This window comes from Onychostruthus taczanowskii, unplaced genomic scaffold, assembly GCF_017590055.1.
Source record: "Onychostruthus taczanowskii isolate IOZ18803 unplaced genomic scaffold, ASM1759005v1 scaffold12, whole genome shotgun sequence".
NCBI classification, from domain to species: domain Eukaryota; kingdom Metazoa; phylum Chordata; class Aves; order Passeriformes; family Passeridae; genus Onychostruthus; species Onychostruthus taczanowskii.
The window spans coordinates 1,516,981-1,540,275 of NW_024498351.1; the positions used below are offsets into that span (position 1 = coordinate 1,516,981).

Here is a 23,295-nt window from a genome sequence, read left to right on the forward strand (position 1 = left end):
AGAAAGGTAGTTAGGGCTTCTTGAGCAATCTTAATTGTGCTCTACAGTGAGCACAATTAAAATACCCTAAAAATAACAAAGAGGACTTAATAAAACTGGATCAACCCCAATCATTTTGCCATTCTAATTGTACTTCATACTTATCACCTTGTTTTAAGGTTGCATCAAGGCTACTGGGATCATCCTAGCTGCTCATCACTTTCAGCCTTAATTGGTTTTCTGGAGTATGGGGCATAACTGGAGCACCTTTCATTTTAACATATTTTATGTAAAGTTACTGTTATACTCTTCCCCTTTTCTCATTACAAATCGAGATTTTGTCTGGAAAACGTTGTTACTTTTGAGCTGTCAGAGTTTTAAGTACAGGTCTTTTTTTTTCTTTCAGCCTTCTGCAGCACAAGAAACCTCCTCAGTCTCCAGTTTCTTCCTTTTTCCTGGGATCCCTTTGTCCATGGGGTCTTCAATTTCTCTTTTTGAATAGTTAAAGGAAGGTTCCAGACTACCTCTCTGCGATAAATTCTTGCTATAGCACAATAGTTTGAAGTGATCTTCAGCTTGGAGGCACATCCATGGCAAATTTCTTTCAACCTCAGTTGGCAAGCGTGCAGCCATTGTTCTGACCTCTGGCCAGGCTGTAGGATTTGGGATAAGTGGTCACATCCACTGCCATTTCAGTTTCCTAACTCAGATTTTTGCCATAATTTTCAGCATCAAATGTGAAAGGACCATTCCATTTATGTATAACTGGTTCTCTGTGATACACCTAGGAAGTTGCTATTAAGGAAAAAGACATGTAAATCTTGAACTTTCTCTTTGACTAGTATGCAACTGATGAGAATTTAATGCAGCAAAAATGCAATGGTTATCAATTAATTGGTCTAATTTTGTTTTCTCCACACTAGACCCAGCACCATTCCTGCTTTTTAGCCATGGAAATGCCATCTTTAGAATTGACATTGAAGGGACAAATCACGAAAGATTGGTTTCTGATACTGGTCCATCAACACTTATGGATTTTCATTATATAGAAGAGAAAGTGTATTGGGTAGACTCTGAAAGGCGACTACTTCAAAGAATTAATCTAAATGGCACAAAACGAGAGGTAAAGTAATCAGTTCTTTGGAATTCTCCTAGTTGATGGTGCAAACCCCTCTTTGGAAACCACCTGCTCCTTGGGTACAATTCTGCTTTCAATGTTCATAAATTATCACTTTACTTTTGCTGTTGTAATAGTCCTGATCATGATTGTAGGCTGTTTTACTGGCATTCGCATTCAGTACATACAGTATTTTCTGTGGATCAGATGAATGCAGGAGAGGATCGAGTTAAAAATGCAGGAGAGGAAATTCAAACAAATTAAGGCTTTGTAAACTTTAATGTTTCTATCAGTTACAGATTATTCTCTGGCATTACAACATTGTCTTTGAGATTATTGTAACACAAACTAACACAAATGCTATGAGAAGAATGTGCTTGAATTCCTACTCATTTTTTCTCAAACCTTTTATTGGTTTCTATGGTTGCATAAATGCTATTAGAACTTTGTTCAGAAAAAAACCCTGTGTAGTTCATTGCATCTGGCTGATTAAGAAGGGCAGACGCTGTTCTGGCTGAACTCTATTGCTTTGAGAGTGTTCTTTTGTTTGAAAGAGACTGCCAGTATCATTTACCTATGTGGAATATTCACTCATGTGTTTTCACTGATTTTAAGGGATCTGAGTCCAGCAGCGGTGTGTTAGGAGACTTCCATCTGTAACAGGCCTGGGTGCTTTGTAGTGCACCAAATGCGAAAAGTTGTAGCTAAATATTAATCCAGTATATTTCTTGTGCAGAACAGTTTCTCCTTTTGCAGGGAGTCACTCAGTTCAGGGGGGTACATGCCAGTACAAAGACCAAATGAAAAGTGATGAAAGAAAAAGAAAGAGAAATAGCTAGAGGTCTGAAAGAAAATGAAGCAGGCAAAGAAATGAACTTGAAAGTTTCAGCTGGGTCTTCTATTCCCTGTAACAAAAGTCAAGTTTAGAGTAGTCATTAGGATTCCTCTTCCCAGCTCATTTTTTCTTCTTTACAGAGACTATGTTACATAGACAAAGGCATTTCAGGATTTGCTATTGACTGGATAAATCAAGACATTCTCTGGGCCAACAGACAGAAAGGAACCATAGAAGCAACCGACATGAATGGGAAGAAACGCCGAGTTCTTCTAAGAGCTGCTGGTCGTCCCACAAGGATTACCATTGATGCTGAACAAAGGTAATTTTAAAGGCGTCAGTAATTTCATTTAAATGGACTCCAAATATGTAAAGTACTATTGTGGTTTCATGGAATCACAGAAGTGGGTTAGAAGAGACCTTAAAGGTCATCTAGTTCCAACCCACTCACCGGGGACAGGGGCACCTTCCACTAGAACAGGTTGCACAAAGTCCCATCTGACCTACCTTGAACAATTCCAGGGGTGGGGCATCTACAACTCTGGGCAGCCTATTCCTGTGCCTCACCACCCTCACAGTAAATTTTCTTCCTAATATCCAATCTCAATGCACCTTCTTTTAGCAAAGTTTCTGGGTAGAAAGCAGTATTGGAGAAGCAAAGGGAATGATGACTAAAAATGCTGGGAGTCACTTGTGCTTCAGACCCAGCAGACTTAGAACATAAATTGCTGTGCTTTCTGAAAAAAAAAAAAAAAAAAAAAAGCCAAAACTGACAGTTTTCTGCTCTTTCCCTCGTTTCTTTATCAGTGTCACCAAATACTGATTCTGAATCCACTGCTGCTGCTTAGCATCACTAGTAGTTTGGCCTTCATAGAGATGCTCCTTTCAGCTTCAAGTAATTTACATGGAGAACCATGCTCACAGGAGAGGCCTGGCTCCTCAAGGGTTACCAGTATGAATCATCACAGTGGTCTCTCCATGCTAATTTCCCCTTACACAAAAACAAAAACAAAAAGAAAGCTTGATCACAATTGGAAATGCTTCTGTTTTATTTAGCAAGAGCATCTCTTTGTTGCTACTTTTGATTTGCATTAAAGCTGCTCAGCGGTGTGTGCAGCTGTTTTAATATTAAGGCTCATGTGTCCATTCCCACCACATTTTTTGTACATAAACCAATCTTCTGATGAAGTAGCTTTGTTATTACTCTTTGGAATATTGCCATCCCAGTGAGGTTTCGGGTCTGGACATCAGAACTGCCTTTCCTCAAATTTGCAGGGGCTCCCCATAGATTTGAGAAGTAATTCCAGTTTCCTTGACTGCACGGCTGTACAAAGTAGAGAGACAGACAATAGTGCTTTGTGGTTAAGCTGGGCTGATTCCTGCTTGACCTACTTGAGGGAAATTGCTTCTACCTCTAGTAATGCTAGTTTCTAGTACCTCCAGCAGTACTTGTAGTTCTAGTACCACACTGAGAAATTCTGTATACAGGAGCAACTAAATAACTTAATAAAGAGTGTGTATCTGTGATGTGATTTTGAAAATGTAGGGTTTGTTTGCTGTGGGGTGTTTTATTTTGTTTCATTTTTCAAACATGCCTCTCTTGCCTGCAGGCTGTTATTTTTGTCTTCAGATGGTACAGTTTCCAGCATACACCGAGCGTCCCTCGGTGGAAGTAATATGATAAATATTTTGAAAACTACAGAAAAAATAAAGGCCATCTCACTAGATCTGGTTGACACAAGGCTCTACTGGATCCAACATGACCACGGAAAAGAGATTTCCCATATTGGATCATGTGACTATGACGGTGGAGCTGTCCGTTTCCTCAGAAATTCTGTCCGGTGAGCTTTCCTCAGCTTGTCAGAAATAAAACATTCATTTCAGGGATGCAATTAAGCTCTCTCCCCCATACTCCCTTTTGGGTCAGTTCACAACATGAGGAATATGAAGTGTAATGCAAATGGCCTGTGACTGTAAATGTAACATTAATAATAGGAAAATGGAAAAATGTCACTGTTATAAGGATAATACTGCCACTCAGCACTCTCCATCTTCCAAGCATTTGCCAAATGATAACTAATTAATCCTTAAAAATCCTCTCTGGGTGTTTATTAGTGGCCTTTTTCTGCAGAGAGAGGAGCCGAAAGGAGAGATTAAATGATTTATCCAAGGTCACAGTGGGTGGGCTCAGGTGTCTGAGCTGTGCTCAGGAGATGGAACTCCATCCTCATCTGAGCCTGCTGTCCTCCTTAGCTGCTGGCTGGCGAGGCTCGGCCCTGTGCTCAGGCTCTCCAAGAAGCATCAGCAGATGTGGTGAAAACTGTGTTGTGCAAGAGCATTGTCCTGCCCCAGTGCCAGTGCTGAGCATGGCTGAAGGGGCTCTTAGACCCATGTCCTTTTGGTCTTCATGCTGTGCAGGGGTATGGCTGCCAGTGGTGGCCGTGGGGTCGGTGAGGGGATCAGGAAAAGGTTGTCACTGCAGTGTCTTTCAGTATGGTTGGGCTGCCATGTGTTTATGGCAGTAAACTGAGAAAAATACAGTTTTGCTGGCCTGCTTATTTAAATATGCGGTCCATCATTTTTATATGATGAACATGAAGTTGGCTTCTCCCTACAATGCCAACAGTCAGTTTGGATCTTTCCTTACTTTTTTATCCCTTTCTCCTTTGAGTTGGTTGCTGTTCACTGAAACATTAATCCTTTAGCCTGGATGATCTGGATTCTGTTTTCTACCTGGATTGTGTCTTCCTGGAAAGTAGAAGACAAAAATACCTCTTTTAGTATTTTTTCTGCTTTCTCTCTTATTTAAAACTTGGCCCTTTTGTGTTTCTGCTAGCTGCTATAACTGACCAGTGAATGGAAACTACATTCCTGAGATAGGGGAAACAGCAGAAGATGGGTTTTAGGAGTGCTCTACTCCTACCACTCCATCTCCACCCTGATTTCCTCAGACAGTCAGAATTGTCAGAGCAGGCACTGGATATTGGGAAACAGTGGAAGTTATCTGACCTACATCCCCCACAGACCAACTTTCCATTTTGGTTGCTTGGTTCACCAGAAGCAGGGTCACACCTAGGCTTTCTGTCCCAGTTAAGTCAGTCCTGACCAATAGATCATTGAACCTGTGAGAAATGCAGGTTATCCATTTTGTGTCTCTTGCAAATTTGCAGGATTAAGTGCTGAAATATTTTGGGTATGTCTCTTCACCTCTTCTGATTATCATATATAGAAGATACTATAGTGTATATATGTGTGTGTATACATATATACACAATACAAAGAAAGGTAATTTTCAGTGAACCTGACTGAACTAGACACTCAGAAAATGTTTGAGTGAGTAAATATGTAGGAATCAGGTAATGTGCCACTTTGCTCTCTTCTCTTTTAGGCATCAATTGCTTGGTATGTCTCTCTTTGCTGAGCACCTGTACTACTCAGATTTGAAGTCTGGCATGATATGGAGAGCCAACAAATATACTGGAAATGTTGTAGTCACAATTAGCCTGAAGCCATCATTTTTCCCACCAGTGGAGATAAAAATAGTGCATCCATTTAAGCAGCCAGGTGCAAGGATTGATTCTCAGGATTTGGGTAAGTAAATGTAATGCTGCTATGCGTGAGAATAATAATGTCATACACTCTGATTCTCTGCAGTGAGAATTTTCTCTGGCAAAATTCCAGGCCCCAGTGAAATGAAGGAAAAATTTTTTTTTTCACTTCAGTGGTCCACAGTTTCACTTGTGTGCAGCTCCACCTGAGTATCAGGGTAGAAGCATGCCAAGCATGAATTGCTTGTTTCGTTAATCTGTACACACACACAGATAAATGTGCCTTTCTCATTCTCTCATCTTCTTTACACAAATATATTTTTATGCTTTCCTCCTAAATGCACAAAGCATACAGATTTTTAACCGACTGTCTACATTATCCTCACCAAATGTCTGCTTCATTCTGGAAGTTTTAGTCTAAAACACACCTAAACAGCTCTGATTATTACTGCAGCGAAGGATTTTAAGCACACAGTATGTTCTATAAGTCTCAGCTTTCCTGTGAAATGATTCAACTAAAAGTCAGCAAGTCTTAGGCAGTCTTGAAGTTGCTATAACAACTATAGGATAAGAGACTCCTGCCTCTTTAATTGACACCAATTGCAGCCCACAGCATGAGCTGGTCATCTCCTTGCCTTTCACTGTGGATCCAGAAATGACGGTAATTCACTATCAATACTTCACATTCCTTGGGGATTCCTGCTAAGGCAGGAGGAAGTGGGGGATATCCAGGCAAATAATGTCTTGTCTTCTAATTTCTGGGAAGCAGAGCATTCTTGCTTTAGTGGAATAGCTTTTGTCGCCAGTTTTTCTTGGATAAAAGCAATGGAGCAAAGAGTTTGGAGGCATTTGTGTGCAAAGCAATGGTTGCACAGCTCCCAAGGGAAGGCAGCCATGGATTCCCAGAGGTATAAAGGTATGGGGAGGATATAGTGCTTGTTTTAGTTCATATGAGCGAAAATCGAACTGTGAATGTATCTTTGAACTATTCCTAAATAGCTGCTATAAAATAGGCTTTGTCTTTCTTCATGCCAACCAACAGCTGTACCATGCAGTCTGTGCCCTCTGAAGACTGGTCTGAGCGGGAAAAATCAAAACCTTCAAAGGAACTTTCCCCCTTACATGCTTTGTTTGCAGTGCCAAGACGTGTTGAGATGCAGAAGAGAGTGTTCCTGGAAATCAAGCTTACCCTTGTAAGCACAGGGAGTCTCTATTCAGAGACAATACTTGATCTGTCCTTACTTTGAGGAAAATGGCTGTCCTGGCAAATGGAAGCACTTTTTTCTACTGACACATTTGGTGCTCTCACACAGAGGAACTAGGGCAAGAATGTGCGCTTAATTTCAGTGACTGTGGGCACTTAGCCTTTATTCTCCTCTCAGAAGATTTACTCCACTTCTTCCACTGGAACATTCTGCTTTCTGGCATTTCTCTTTCCTATATGACCTACCAATGTTTTTAAATGTATGTGTATTTCCAACATGTTTAGTAAATTTTTGTACATAGGAAGTGTTGTCAGCAGTAGGCTTTTAAAAAAAATTCCAAATAACTTCTTGTAAAATGTCTGGGAAGTGATGGAGTAGAGAGAAGCTTAAGAGGCTGAATCCAGATGAACCTTTTGGACTTTGTATGCGGATTGCTTTGCTTATCCAATGCAAGAATGGGGATGAAAGGAGGACTAATGAGCCTGGAGTTCAAATGAGATTTATAGCTGATCTTACAACAGAGAAACTTGCAGATAAAAGCATACCTAGACTAATTGGATGCTCTGTACAAGCTAAGAAAATGTACATTGCAATGTAGTGTCAGCTGTGAATTATCAAGCCTTCTTTAAAGCAGATAACTAGTGAGCTCCTTCAGATGAAAAGGGAACTTAGAAGTGTGCAACTGGTATGATTTTATTTTTTTATTGGCATCTGAATTATTTACTTTGCTACTTAAATTCCTCAGATCTCCTCTTCCCTTTCTCTTTTAAACTACTTCCTTGGATTGGTCAGGGCCAATTAGCAGAGAGAAGAGCATTAATTCATCTATGGGTTCGTTTTAACCCCACAGAACAACTTTGGTGTGTCACTTTTAATAACAGGTCATAAAATATCTGAAATACCTTAAAATCTCAAATACTGCCTCTGGAATTCTTTGAAGGAATCTTTCCTAACAGATTAATGCTATTCAGTACTCTTGTATTTTTTTCTTTCTTTTTTTTTTTTTTTTTTTTTTTTTTTGAGAAATTATGTTGCCTTTCTTTCCAGTGTAAGATACAAGCATCAGGCTAATATCTGAGTGTATTTATTTCCATGTAAGACAGGTGATGGGAGGGGAAAAAACCCTGCAAAACACAAATAAGTTAGTAAGAGTGGTTTGTAATGGTGTTCTTCCAAAAAAATATTACATTATAAACTTTGTGATTCATAATTTAATCGCCATTAAGCTTTGAAATGTGATTGGGTTTTTATGTATTGTTATGGCTACATAGAGTTCTAATATTTATCAGTTAAAAATTATTATCTTCTAGGGATTGTCCATATGGCAAAACTACAGCTTCTGTTATTTATTCTGTAACTCCCAGGTGTCTTAGATCTTTTTTTGACCACTTAGATCAATAATGGTATAACCATGGGGAGAAAAATCAGAAACAATGATAAGCGTATGATGCAGCCTTGAATGTGGTCTTGTTTGGGGATTCTGTTGTTTTGTGGTTGCATGCACTTGCACTTTTGTCATTCTAATGATTTCTTTATTTGAGGATTAGACTCTCCATTACTGTGTGTTCTTGATTCAGTTGGAGTAGAAAAAGATTGTGTCCAATTCAAAATGAATTCTACAAAACCACACAAAACTCTAGTCTCTTAAAAGATAACATGCTAAATAACGTAGATAATATCTACCTAGTCATCCATTCACGATTTTGCATTTAATGGTATGACCTTTGCTAGAGAAGACTTAAACAGTTAACCAAATATGTGCAAGGTGTCTGTGCCTGTAGCCAAGCTCTCTGGGAAATATATTATTACTTTTATAGATGTGGTCTGTCTTTCTACCAAGGGGCCATTGTTTTCTTTGTTGTGGCTGGCAGAAGAATAAACTTGGAGCTTAAATATTATGCAGTTTTCCAACTCTTGGAGTTTAGATTGTGAATGGGAAACAGCAGAAGAAAGTTGGTCCTGTACTCATTTCTTTGCCTGTACGAGCCCCTGATGTCTTACACACAGAGCCAGGGCAGAGACAGCATTCTGTGTGGATGTACACCCACACTCAGAAGCATCAGTTCAAACAAAAATAACCATTTTGGAGACAAAAACAAAATCAGGAGTGCTGCATGTCTGTGAAAGATAGCTGAGCACAGACATGAGACTCTGCAAATCCTTCCCATGAGAAAAGGTACTGGAGTAGCTTTTCCTGTGAAGCAGGAGAAATAGGAAGACTCCTGGGGACCAACAAAAAACTTTGGGCACTTTTTTTTTTTTTCTTCTTTCTTTGAAGAAAGGTTCTGAGTTTGAAATTTGAGCTCAACTTTTATAATGCTTGTATTTCTCATAGAGCCACACCAACACAAAGGTTCTCTAGAATGCGTTAATACCTTTTGCCCAAATGAAGCACACGGTCATTATAACCTCCCGTTATCTTTGTTGTTAAATCATATGAGTAGTAATGTGGTAATGATACTTCAGTAATAATAATAATAACAACAACAACAGTCTTTGTATGCTGTGTCTTAAAAATCTCTCTTTTCTCTCCTTTTTGCATACATGCTCCCTCTCTGTTGTTCTTATATCTGAGTGTTTTACAAAGTAATATATAATACTGTGCAGACTGGGCGCATAGGGAACTTGAATTTTCCCTTTTATAGTCACTCTGGGTATGGACCCAAACCAAACCATTCCCTAGTTCATGCTCTCTCTAAATCTGCTTGTGCTGGCATAGAGCTCAAAATGATCATTTGGACACACCTACTCCTAATATTCCAAGTACTTTCATTTTTACAGTGACTGGTTTTTTGCCGGATTTTACTAATGGAAAAAAATGAAGTTATTTTGCATTATTAAGAAGTTCCTCAGCCTGGTTGAGCACGCAGATGTTGAGAAGAAAATACATCCCTTACCATCTTTCTACTCGAGGGTTAATATAAGAACTCCAGTGTACTTACACTGTAATTGTTCTTTCAGAAAAAGGAATCTGTGATTTGAACAGAGAAAAGTGCAGAAGAAGAATCTGCAGGCCAGACTCAAGGACTCATCGGTGTAAATGCTCTAGTGGCTTTATTTTAAGTCGAAATAAACAGTTTTGTGAAGGTAATACATGAATTTCTCATCCGCTTTATTCCATCACATGAAAAAATTCTTCTATTCTTTTACTTAGTATCTTGATCTTGAAAAATTTCTATGAGCTGTTAAAAACTTCAGTGTGCCATTTCAATTTTGTGTCCTTCCAAGTCTGAAATAATTTAAAAAGAGACCAATGAAAGTGTCACACGTGCTATTCTTGTGAGAAATTTTGGTCTTAGTCTGAGTAGGTAAAGAAGCTTCAGACAAGTAGAAATGCTCATGTGTGCTAATTTAATTTTAAAAGAAGGATGAAACTGGATGCACCACCAAAGGTGAAACATGGAATAATCCAGCAACAAGTCTGTCTATCATTCAAAAAAAGACAGAAATTCTTAACATGCTTCTAAATATTTTAATCTGGATTGTTTTATTAAAAATCTAAAATTTATATTAATAATAGATACCATAATGCTTTTTAAAACATCTCTTTTACTACATGACCAGATTTTATAAGACATAATGGCATCAGAATTCCTAGCTTACAGGATTTACAAACTTGCCTGAGCATCAGAGTTCCAGTTTTCTGGAAATTCTCTGGTTTGATTTCTGAATTTCTACTTTTAATACACTTGTGTTTTGAGGCTTTTGCTAAAGTCACATTAAACCCAAATTTTTAAAAAGAACTTTTGTTTTAAGATGGTGTTTAGTGTACATGTTTTGAATGTGCACAGAATTTAAATGGCACTGGAGTCTGTATGGAAAGGCATCTTTTTGACAGTCCTCTAGGCATCTGTGCTGGACACACAAAGTATGAGTATGTTTTGCTAGAGGGTTTTTAACTGATTTGAATGAGGTCCGCAAGCTTGTTTTCTTATGGTTCATTAGGAAAACCACGTTTTTGTGAAATGAATGTAAAAAAAGGATGTACTTTTTCAGACTGTTACTTTGTTCCATTAATCTATTCCCTAACATTGGCTGATGAGGTTATTCTGACACAACAAGTTCATTATTTTTCAGACATTAATGAATGTGGCTTCTGGAATCACGGCTGCACTTTAGGCTGCGTGAACATCCCTGGCTCCTATTACTGCACCTGCCCGAGAGGCTTTGTTCTGCTGCCTGATAGGAAAACATGCCATGGTAAGGAGCTGAATACACAAACACTTGGAATATCCTGTTGGAGAGAGTCCTCATTTCACACTGGAGCTGCCGAAAGTTTTGTGCATTGCGTTGCTTGCTTCCAATCCCATGTTATGTAAGCAGGATCAGCTTAAAGTGAGTGAGCTGATTTCAGGTGTCGTGTTTAAGGAAACAGAAGTTACACGTGAGAAATTGTATACACTTCTTCAGAGGAGGAAAAAACATACAAGTCATGTCTCCAGAGACCTCTTCTCAGATTAGACCCAGTGACACATTCCAGGTGGAAAAGCAGTTATGTATTTTTAAATGTGATCTCTGAATTTGGCTCACTCTCTAAGGATGTGGCCAGTCTCTGAAAGAGTAGCTCACAGCATCATGTATTTTCTTTTCAGATCAGGGCCGACAGCATTGCTGATATATATGACATAAGTGGAATTAAATGTGTATGCTCAGTCTACAAATGAATGAATGCTTTCTGGAATAAGTCTAGAACATAAAATGTGGAAAGCTTCCAAGTTTTGAGGTCTTGGAATATTATCAGTCACTTTTGAAGTGAAGCTTATGCACAGAAAAAGGTCCTTCTACTTTGTTTATTTGAAGTAAAACATTGGTGTAAGGCCAAACTAGGAGTGCCAGTGCACACCAATGAGTTCTGTGTGGATCATGGCAGGAAAAGGATCTAGGGTATATTAAATATCACTACAGGAGAGTAAATATAGCCATAGAATCTAACAGACTCTAGCAGTCAGTCTATTTTGGACTCCAAGAGTGCTGGGCAGGGCCAGGAGTTGGATTTGATGTTCTCCATGGATCCCTTCCAACTCAGGATATTCTGTGATTCTGTAAGAGCCACTTCTTGCTCTTTATTAAGAGGGAGCCAGGAGCAGGATTCAGTGACCCCAGCATGGGGGTCCAGGATGTGTGTGACCTGCAGAAGGCAGCCAACAGCAGCAGAAGAAATATGGGAGGGCTGCAGCCAGAGGTTATTGGGAGACGGGATATCATTTTGCATCCAAAACAACATTTAGACACTGTGCAACTCAGTCCTACTTTGGATGACCAGCTTGAACTGTATGCCTACATTTGGGGTGGCTCAAATTAGATAGAAAATAATGTTTTTCTAGCACAGGCTAGGGATGCAGGATGGACAGTGTGACCTGCCGCACAAGGCAGATGTTCACCAACTATGCAGCTTGAGACACACAGAAGATGAGAAGTCCAAATGCTGGCCAAAGATTTTGATGCTTTGTCCTCCAAGTCCTTTATGGAGCTCTTCATGTAAAGCCACAAGCTCTGGTCAGAAGGAATTTTCTGGACCCTATTCTCAGTGCTGAAGTGGTTAGCAGAGTCCAGTCCAGAATGCAGCTGTCCTGCAGAAGCAATATTTGCAAGAGATATGAACCATTTAGGCCAATGTGTGCAGCTGATTCACAGAGGCAGTGGAAATCTTGTGGAAATCTTGTATTGGTTCCAGTCATATGGCACTAGAACTGGGACAAAGGGAGTACTGCAATGCAGAAGGTGGAAGGAGCACATCATGTGAAACTGCATTATAGAAATACTAGAAAAAAGGTTGGCACTGCAGTATTTCTAATAGCAAGTAAAGGAATGATATTGCCAAGTCCTCAGATGATTTTGCCCTTATACCTTCTAAAATTGACTCTAAGGAACATAGTTTTGTTTCTGGAAGGTTCATCTCCTGTTTGATTGGTCTTAGCTCTTTTATACTTGGAATAGTAGGAAAGTAGTACTTCCCCATTCTCTTGGTCTTTTATACTTATTCTTTCAGTATAGATTCCTTGTAGTTTTTAGAACCTGATCTATTTTTGATGAAGTACTAAAAAGAAATTTTTCAAAATTACTTCAATTTTGATAAGACATCTTCAGAGTATTTTGGAAAATTTAAGTTGATAAGTATAATGGCTTCAGGATTCAGCAATTTTGGCTTTCTCCTGGGCTGTAATTAGGAAGAGGCGTGGAAAAAATTTGGAAAAGAAAAACAGAAACACACATAAAAAATCACAGAAAGACTGCAGAAGTGTTTTACTCTAAACATCACAATTCTATTTATTTTTATATTTAATTTCTCTACTTTTTTAACTTCTTCTTTTGCTATTTAAGAAGGTGTTAACATCTCTTACTGGAGGCTTAGTAAAAATTGTTATCACCATTTAGGAATTTTTTTCCTCCTTAAATTACTGCAGAGCTAATCACCTGTACAAGTAATGACACCGGGTGTAGTCACGGCTGCCTTCAAACATCTAAAGGCCCTGTTTGCTTTTGCCCAGAGGGATCTGTGCTCAAAGTGGATGGCAAAACATGCACAGGTAAGGAACATTTTTCTTGGCTGTAGTGGCTGCCAGGCTCTATTTATTCTTGGCACCAAGAGCCAGAAGTGAATGAAGGCGTTTCATACTAATTTTGAACAGCTGCAAATGATTGCACAAGATAATAGAATGTAAGCTGATTTGATTGCTGACATGAGCAGTATTAATCTTCATTTTTTAATAGATTTTTAGTAGCAGCAACATCCAATATTTGCTGGCAAAGTTCTTTTGTTGTCAGCACAGAACAAGGCATGTCTCAGATTTTTGTTGTGGGAGACATCTAAAATTTATACTTGGGAGGAACATAAATGTACAAAATTAAGGCTTGGATGAAACCTGAAGATAATTTTAGTGACTTTGTGCAGCCCAGGTTCAGAGTCACTCTAACTTACCACAGATAGAATTTTTGCAGTCAGAATACTTGAAGATGCTACACTCAATCTGTCATTCCCCACTTCAGCAATTTTCCAAATTCAGGGGACTGCAGCTTCTCAACTGCATCTTTTCAGTCTTAGGGGTCAAGATAGCTCCATTACTGACAGCCTTATGCTGTGAAAAATCCTCTTTCCCTTTTAATCACTCTCATATTGTGGACTGTACTTTATACATAGATTCAGTCATTATTTCTGTTTTGCTGGCTCATGTTGGTATTGAGAATATAACAGAAAAAATAACAAAAAAATGGTTTCTTTTTACATCTTGGTTTGTTTTCTTAGAAAGTATCAATTTGTCTTCCTAGCCTAATTAACTTCCGAGGAGAAAATTGCATTAATTTGCTGTTTCTTTGCATGGAGTGCAAAGTCTGATAAAATTTATTACTCTGTTGTAGATGGGATGAGATTTGCATGGGAGAAGAGGCCCTGAAACACATTAAAGACCCTCCTCTTTCCGTATCCCACCCTCCCACTTTGTGTTACAACACAACATCTTGTGTTGTAAGTTTTCAGGAAAACTGGAACAAGTTATTACTAATTTGTTTCCATTTCACTGGCTCCTGCTCTCAGCAAGAGGCCTTTTGGTAAATCTAGCAGTCACTAAGATGATTTACACTGTAGAAATCCTGAGCAGAGTGAACCATTCTCTTATACCTCTGATTTTATTGTATTTTATTTTTTTTTTAGAACGGCACAGTAAAATTTTACAAATGCTCTGTTTAAGGTTGTACATCTCCAGATAATGGTGGCTGCAGTCAGATATGCTCTTCTTTAAGCCCATCCTCCTGGGAGTGTGCTTGTTTTCCTGGATATAAGCTTCAGCGAGACAGAAAGCACTGCACTGCTATAGGTTGGTGTCTTGGTATGCCTGCATATTTCTGCCAGTAAAAGCAAACTTTTTTGAGTTCTTTAGGGTGGATCAACAGGGATTCCTTTTTGCACTGATCTTAGGTTACTTTGTGAGACTTGGGAAGTATTAGTTGTTACGAAAAACAACCTATTTTGGAAATAAACCAGTACATGGTTCTGTCTCCTTCACAAAAAGTTCAATCTGTGATCCATCTTCAGCATTGCACTCTGGGCTCTCATACTGAAGGTCTGTCCTGCAGTACACAATATTTTGTGCCTTCGCATAAATGGGCATAGTTCCTGCCCAGTGTTACAGAACTGGGGCTGAAGTCTCTCTACTTGGTGAACAAGGTAGGGAATAGTCTGTTAAAGGACTTTCCATATGAGGATATTGTTCCCCACTGGCCCCAGGAAGCTGAGAAGCTGAGGTGTTTGATGTGCCCTTTTGGATTCCAGACCCTTCTGTTCCGTCTGAGAAAAGGGCAGGTGATCAGCAAGGTATGAGCAAGTGCCAAATAGAGAGGAGGAAAAGGAAGTTTTTGATTTGTGCCTGAAAGAAGGGAAAGATATGGGGGTTTTTTGGGGGTTTTTTTTTTTTGTTTTTTTTTTTGTTTTTTTTTTGTTTTGTTTTTGTTTTTTTGTTTTTTTGTGGTTTTTTTTTTTTTGGGGGAAAAAGCATCTTTCTTGCTTTTACTACGTTTTTTTTTTCCATATGCAAAATTCAAGATATTCTGGCATTTATGGTGATGCTGTGAAATGTAGAGAGATGATTGCTTCAAGGCTAAGGCACTCAGTGTGAAATGCAGCAGGACTAGTGACTGCTTTTGTAGAAATGTTGAGGCTGATGCTGTAAACTTATATTCACATTCATCTTTAATTTCTTAGGCAAGCGGAGTGTAGGAAAATTGCGGTAATTTCTTTTTGCCTTGGTTTCTCATTTTGTCTTTTACTTATTTATGACACTACTTAGGTAGTAATTCAAGTTAGGGATCAGTTTGAACTTAGAGCAATTAACATACTTGCAAATTTTAATCGACAGGTCCTAAGCCATTTTTGTTGTTTGCAAATGGGCAAGATATCCGCCAGATCAGTTTTGATGGAACAGATTACACAAGTTTACTTGACTGGCAGATGGGAGTAGTCTTAGCACTGGACTCTGACCCGGTGGAAAATAAGGTAAGGCATTAAAAATGAGAGGATTCTGGAGTGTTGCAAGGACAAAAGGATTGAGCTTTCATGTGCCTTAACCTTTCCTCTGTCAGTGATCTGGATTACGCATTATGCTGATCGTTGTTCTGTCGCCTGTCTAGGAGCACAACTGGTAAAGGCTGCCAAACATTAGTTGGAGAGTTTCATCCTTGAATTATTTATTTTTTGTACATTGAAAATGATAATTCACTGAGAATTTGGATTTCTAAATTCACTTCAGGCATGATTTAAATTTTAAAGAACTTTTGTGTGATTGATAAGTTTTCTCCATTAAGACTGCAGTGCTGTTTTCTGGAAACATATTGTGGAGTTTTTTCACTGTGTAGTGGTACAAGCAAAAGTATCTTTTATCCTAAGCAGCTAAGTCTGTAGGATCCCTACTAAATGTTGGAGAAATCTTAACAAGAATTATTTCCCATGTCCTGATATTATAGAGCAAAACTGCTGAATGTTCACAGAGCCTATTCTCTTCTAAAATGCACTCCTTACATACTAGATAGTGCTGTTGGAAACAGGAATCTTCTCTGTATAAAGACCTATTAGTCTGTGTGGCCACATCCTAATGTCATCCTCCTTGCCTGCAGAATTGGGAAGAATAGGAGCTCAGCTGTGCTTTGCTAAACCTGTCGTGTCAGAAAGTTACATTTTCCTATGGAGAGACTTATTTCCACTGTAAAAGTGTTGCAAAGAAATACTGGATGGTTCAGTGAAAGCTGATGAGGGGCTCAGTTAAGTTGTTGGAAGCACCTCAAGGCCCAGATGGGCACAGCTAAACAAATGTGAATGTTACCAGATCTGCATTTACAGGAGGAGCACTTCAGGCACTTCTGGAACATCTCCACTTGCTCCCGAAATAGGGCCCTGCTGGAGAGGCAGCAGTTGCCCTGTGGGGTGCCAAGTGTGGGTCAGCTGTGCCAGTTTCTCTGGTGACACCTGGGATCCCCTCCTGCGGTGTTGGGTGGCAGTACAGAGGTGGGGGGACGCGACAGGGACCAGCCAGGCTGCAGGAGCCTGGTGGGGTCAGCTGAGTGGCAAGGCAGCCCCCCTCGTGCTCCCAGGGTGTTGAATTAGCTGGGCTAGGGCCAGAGGCTCCCTCCTGTTTTGTTTGACCTCATGGCCAGCATCAAAGCAACGTTATTTGTTTCCAAAGAAAGCCTCAGCACTGCTTTGGGTATGATTGTGCCATGCAATGTTTGCCTCCCTCTGGCATTTGGATACAAGATAAAATTCACACATCCTTGGAAAATGCAAACCTGGTTTCCTTACCAGCAAAGAACTTTACTTTTGACCCCAAACTAAGAAACTTCTTCTGGAAATGTTGGAGCCTTACAGAATAGACACCTAGTAAAAAATTAAGATAGCTGCAGGATAAAAGAGTGAAAAACTACAAGTAAATTTTATAACTCTTTTTCCCCTTCCCAGCTCCTTGATATACATAAAGTGATGCTACCTTCTCCACACTTCTCACTTTCCAACATGAGCATCCAGTGAAATGGCAACATGCTTCTTTCTGCCTGTTCCTACTTTTGCTTCCTCAGCTGTGCTTCATGTGAAGTAGCTGCTGGCTGAAACAAAACTACAGGATATTCAGAGGGCTGTATATAGGACAACCAGGATTTACAGCTAAGCACAAGCTGCCTGTAGAAGTCATCCTGGTTGAAGGATAAGTGTCTTTTTATTTGATCAGGGATCATGGGTTACCTGTGCAGCCTTCTGTGAATAAGCAGTTTAGGGAATTTTCCAGATGAAAAAGGTATTTTAGAACTGGAGTTACTAGACTGAGGAGGTAGAGTAGAAAGTGAGATGAGAGCTAATGACACCTTGTCTCTTATTTATTCACAGATTTACTTTGCCCACACTGCCTTGAAATGGATAGAACGAGCTAATCTGGATGGCTCAGACCGTGAAAAGGTTATTCATGGAGCTATAGATACACCCGAAGGCCTTGCTGTGGACTGGATTAACCGTAAATTGTACTGGACAGACAGAGGGTACATGCTTCACAGTGCATTTATGCTGAAGCACGCCATAAAATATTTGGAATAAATGACTGGTGAAGCAGAAATAGCTGAGATATCACTCTAGTTCAGTAGTGCTTCACATTCTGATTGGGTAGTTTTAGTCTCAAGTATATACAGTTGGAAGGTCCTTTAAAACCAAAATGCTGGAAGTTCACTTGCAGTCTGCTATTGTATTTTTATCTTTGTCTTTCTAAGAAGAGAGGGTTTGGACTCAGTTGCAAGGAATCTAAAGCATGCACTGCATATATACATATATGCATGTGCACATGTGCATGTGAATATATTTCCTTACACTTTTTTATATACATATGCTGTGTGAGAGTGTGTGTATAGTATATACATATATACACATAAAAAAGAGTAATGCTGTACTGAGTACATCTTGGGCAGAAGTCAGTGTTGCTGGTAGCTAGACTCATGTTATTGGAGAGTCTTTGTCAATTCTCTCTGATAAAAGAGGAATGACTGCTGCCAGACAATGTGACCACCTTCCAGCTGATGCCTAACCTTATATGCAGAGGGTACAAAACTGACCTTTGATGAAAAGGCAGTTTCAGATCACAACAGATAATGAAGACTCCTTGAAGAGTGGTCATGAGCTTTCAACATGATCCATAATTCATTAGTCAATAAGAAGTAATTTTGAGTGTTTAGATCACTCTCCTTCTCCATTTAAAATATTCTGCTAGTCCAGTCCCTTGCTTTTAGGTGCAATATTGTCACATGATTGAGCTGCTGTAGGAATATGCCAGTGTTTCTTGTGAAATGGGAGATTATGGTGCTTCCCTCCATAAGACAGGACATATTCAGGGGGAATATGAGAATTTGAACCTGCAAATTCCTTCTCACCGACTGAATTTACCAGTTTGTATTCCACATTTGCAGGAGTATATTCCTCCTTCCATCTCTGTGGGGCCTTTCTTTGAAGGTTCAAAGAGGCATGGAAGGCTGTAGGCTTCCTTGCAGGTAGAGCCTGATATTTGTTTGGCAAGATGAATATTGCAGCAATAAAATCAGTTTTCTGGAAAAAAAGATGAATTGAAAGATTGGCAGTGTAGATTCTATACTTGACTTGGCCACAGATTTTATGAGTAATCTTAAGAACCTTAGCCTCATTCTTTCCTGCAAAATAGATGCAATATGTAAAATGACCACTGAATTCTGGATGAAAAATGCTATGTAAAAGTACTATTTAAAAAAATTCTTTATACATTTTGTAATGGTATTCAGTTAGGAGCTGGTTTCCCTCCTGACTCCTTTTGAAAGCTAGCATTTATCTATTAGTGCTCTCACTTGCAATTCATTATTCATCCAAAGAAGGAGAACTTCATGTCTTCTGCAGACCAGCAGATATTTTATCATCATGCCCTGGACCAGACAATGAAGCTGTAACATGAATTACTTGTTGATAAAACAACTAGACATCCCACATCAGCAGGACTACTTCCTGTCACTGTGAAATTATTTATTACAGCTAAACCAAAGCAATGCAAAATCTTAGTGCATTCAGCCCAAGAAGGTAATTAAAAAGATGGCAGGGAGGACCTAACAGTGCTCTGTGTGTTGCAGGAAGGTGTGCATTGAGAGGAGCAATCTGAATGGAATGCAAAGAAAAATGATCATCTGGGAGGATCTCTCCCAGCCCCGAGGGATTGCCATTCACCCATTTGTCAAGTAAGGAGTGATAAACACAGTAAATCACGTAATTCTTGTGGATGATTTTAAAAAATGAGCGTGCAAGCTTTGCCCTTTTGGCAGTCAAAATATGCATTAATCTCATGCTGGGTTAGTCATTGCCTTGCAGAGCTGTGTGAACTGTAATGTTTCATTGCAGGGTTTCTTTCATGAGCTGGGACATGTTCATTTCTCATATAGATTTTAGAAGAAAGTAATTGGAGCATTAATTATACTGTATGCAGTTTAAAATGACAGGTGTAGGTGCCACACTACAAACCTTGACATGGTTCCATATCTAGTAGTGTGAAGAAGGTAATCACTTTTAACCAGCAGTGCTTACAAAACTGCCTTTTTTCTTTTTTTTTTTCTTTTTTTTTTTTTTTTAATTTTTTTTTGTTTGTTTGTTTGGTTTGGTTTGGTTTTTTGGGGGGGTTTTTTGGGGTTTTTTTGTTTTTTTTTTTTTTTTTGGTCCATGTTTCAGTTTCAGAGGAAACTAAACCTAGTTTACTGTTCTGGAGATTTGTTGTTTTAAATGCACCTTGTATCTTCTTAACTAGTGTTGAAACGATCCCATGTGTTTAAACTCTTGATGAAATTCTGTCTGTTTCAATCAATGGCAAAGTGCCATAGATTTTTAGTCAATATGCTTGTAGTAGGAGCATTTTAAATCTGGTCCTTTAAATTTTGTTTTGATGTTCATATCCTGCTATAACTAAGTACTGATAAATGAGAAAGAAGCAGGTTTGGGGAGGGTGTTTTTCTAGCTTGCCTCTGCCCATAAAAGACCTGAGAGAATCTTTCAGTAGAGATTGAATGCTATAGAGACATTTTGCAGAAAAACTTTGAAGAAATGTATGTTCTGTCAGATTGTTTACTAGAATTACTGATAGAAGCAAAGCATGCAAGGGGAAAGGGAGGAGGAAACATCATTAAAACCTAACTTTTTAGAAAGTTAATGGTGAAAGGATGAACAGACATTATGGCAATGACCATAGTTGTAAATGTTAAAGAGGGTTATGAAACACAATTAGAATTCTTGAAAATACTGATCCCTGCATTAGTTAGAGCAAAACTGCTTGTGTAACTAAAGCTAAGTGAATCCCTGGATTACTTCAGTAAACCTGACAGAGGCAATTGGTGCCTGGGAAGATGAGCCCAAACTTCAGACATTATTTGCAATTATAGCTATCTCCATTTTGAGTTGCCTTCTAGCCTTGTCTGTTCATTGAAAACTGCTAACACTCAGTGAGTAACACACAGAACTCCAGAGGGAAACCCTGAGAATCACGATTTTATTAAAGGAAGAAGGATTCTGAACCTGATATTGGTGATTTTTTTTTTAACAACTTGCCTACTTTTGCTTGTTTTCTGTGGGTAATGGGTAATTTTAGTTTCATTTGTTTATTGTTGTACCCCTTTTTAGACAAGAGTCTGCCTAATGCATCATTTTCTGTTGTCTGGGTTTGCTAAAACACCATCAGCTGTCACATGGAAAATCAAAAGGCAGATATGCGGAGCTGTGACAGTTAACATAGTCAGGAGTTGTTTTCCAAAGGTTTCATGCCAGCGAACAGAGGGAGGATTCTGCATAATCACTGCAATCACCTGGAGTCTTATGCCAAGCGTGAAAAGATCAACAGCCAATATGTTTGCTTGAAGCTTGCACTTTTCCTCCTGCGAGTCAGGGCCGTATTGCTCTGACCCGACCTTTCTGCTTTGAAAGAACTCCATGGAGAGGAGGACAAACATTTACTTACTGACTTCCTGTATTCATTTTGTTTTCTGAAGGAGATTATTCTGGACTGACATGGGGGTCAATCCACGGATTGACAGCTCTTCATTAGAAGGCTTCGATCGCCGGGTCGTGGCCAGCACTGGCCTGGTGTGGCCCAGTGGAATAGCTCTTGATTACCTGGCTGACAAGGTGTACTGGTGTGATGCTAAACGGGCCCTGGTTGAGACTGCAAACCTGGATGGTTCTGGTCGTCGAATTCTTGCACAGAATGATGTAGGTGAGGCTTTGGGGTTGATAATTACCTGCTGTTATTTGTCCGTGTATGTGTGTACCTGCATGTGTGCATGAAAACTACTGGCCAGCTGCTGTGCTGTATATCCCATGCTATGTTGAGGTTCTTCATTCTGTTACCCAACTGACTTTTATTAATTTTAGCAAAAGCATGCCTTTCTAACACTCTCTGCTTTTATTAACAAGTCACTTTGCATGACACAGAGAACTCCACGTGATGCCTTCTTTCTGCCTTCACGGAAAAATGAAAAGAATAAAAAAATTTAAAATGTGGTTGGCTTTTCCCATGTATGACTGCTTAGTTTAATTCAGGTTTTGCTGTGTATATTGCATCAATGAGTTATATTGACATAAGAAGAAAGGGAATTAATCTGGGTCATTAAGGTCCTTGACCAGCAAACCTGTATCTGCAATGTTGAGCACTGGAAGGATTCTAAACACACAATAGATACCAAATCAAAAATGATTTTATGATGTGCTGATAGTTTTTATGGCTAAGATTTCCACTGCTTGACACATAACTGTGTTGTTCTGGAGCAAGAGAACAGAGGTGTTAGCAACAAGGAACTGATGTGTACCACGTCCAAAGTAAAACACGTGTTTGAGAATCTTGAACATGGCAAATTAGTTTCTGGAGAGGACAATTCTTTTTGATCATGGGATCTCTGGGGACCATTTTGTAGGTGTGAATTCAAGACATGGGCAGAGTGAGGACTCATAGCTCAATACCATGACTGCTGTGGGTAACCTTATGGATACTCTGTCAAGCAGCTTCTGTTCTAGTTTGTTCTCTGGGAAGGCTTGTGTTCATCACCTAAGCCTCCCAGTCCTTTGGAGGTGAGTGAATTGAGGTCCTGAAGGAATCAGTGTTCACTAGTTTACAAGACATCAAAAGGCTTGATGAGAGAGACTTTCCAGCCTTCTTCTCTCTTCCCTTTGCTTCTGTGGCGACTGCCTCTGCCAGGAATGGGGCAGATCTCCAAAGGAGGACCTTGAAATCTAATCAAAGTTTCATTTTGTTTCTCTACGAGGAGTAAGATAGTGTCTTACAGGGAGAAAACAGAGAAGGAGAACTAGGAGCACTATAGAAACATGGATTATGAGAAAGGAGCAGTGATACAGTTCCTTTCTCATAATCCACGGAGGTGAGAGGAAAGGGCATGAACGTCTGTATGCAAGGAAGTGAAAAGAGATAAAGGCCTGTAGGGGTATGAATTTAGAGAAGCATGTCCTGATCATTTGCTAATGCTGCTAGTGAAGACTGGAATTCAGTTTTTGTTGTTGAACAGCTGTACACTGGAAGACGGGAAGGTGGCACCTCTTCATAGGTGTTCTGCTGTAACATGAATTTTTATTACAGCAGCTCCCTCTAGTGCTCCTGTACTGAGAGCTCGTTCAGTAGAGCTGCATGCAAAACAGGTAAATTATTTCTGCTCTTCCACATAACTCCGTTTTCAGCTGTAAGTAACACAGCCCATAATAACCTGCCCGAGGCAACAAAGAAAACATCCCTTTTGTTTATGCAGTGGGTTGTATTTCCACTCTTACTGCTGCATCCATTGACTGACACTATGCTTCTGATTTTATTGCAAAATGAGAAGTTAATAAATTGCTGGCCAAAGTAGCAAGCAAGCCCCTGTTTGTGAATAGTGAAAACTACAGATCCTAAAACTGTGAGGAAATGTTTGGGTAGGGACAGTATCTAGATCTTGGTCTAGTTGTTCAAAGTTAATGGGAAGAAAATGTAAGAATCAAGATGAGTGATTATGCATGGGTCAGTGGAGGTAGTTAGGTGCCAGTAATACACTCTTCAAATAACACTAAACAACACTTACACAATGCCTTAGAAATCTTTCTGTAGAGGACTG

The 23,295-nt window shown here is 39.4% G+C and overlaps 1 protein-coding gene across 1 annotated transcript in view; it reads left to right on the plus strand.

Moving 5' to 3' along the window:
• Window positions 1-23,295, plus strand: part of EGF (epidermal growth factor) — a 58,195-nt gene that overhangs the window by 12,378 nt on the left and 22,522 nt on the right. Inside the window, exons 3-14 of the mRNA XM_041395811.1 lie at window positions 903-1,102; window positions 2,072-2,253; window positions 3,542-3,772; window positions 5,320-5,522; window positions 9,646-9,771; window positions 10,762-10,884; window positions 13,089-13,211; window positions 14,370-14,495; window positions 15,534-15,670; window positions 17,546-17,694; window positions 19,294-19,398; window positions 21,190-21,413. Of these exons, the coding sequence (XP_041251745.1) occupies window positions 903-1,102; window positions 2,072-2,253; window positions 3,542-3,772; window positions 5,320-5,522; window positions 9,646-9,771; window positions 10,762-10,884; window positions 13,089-13,211; window positions 14,370-14,495; window positions 15,534-15,670; window positions 17,546-17,694; window positions 19,294-19,398; window positions 21,190-21,413 (1,929 nt within the window). The remainder of the gene's footprint in view (window positions 1-902; window positions 1,103-2,071; window positions 2,254-3,541; window positions 3,773-5,319; window positions 5,523-9,645; window positions 9,772-10,761; window positions 10,885-13,088; window positions 13,212-14,369; window positions 14,496-15,533; window positions 15,671-17,545; window positions 17,695-19,293; window positions 19,399-21,189; window positions 21,414-23,295) is intronic.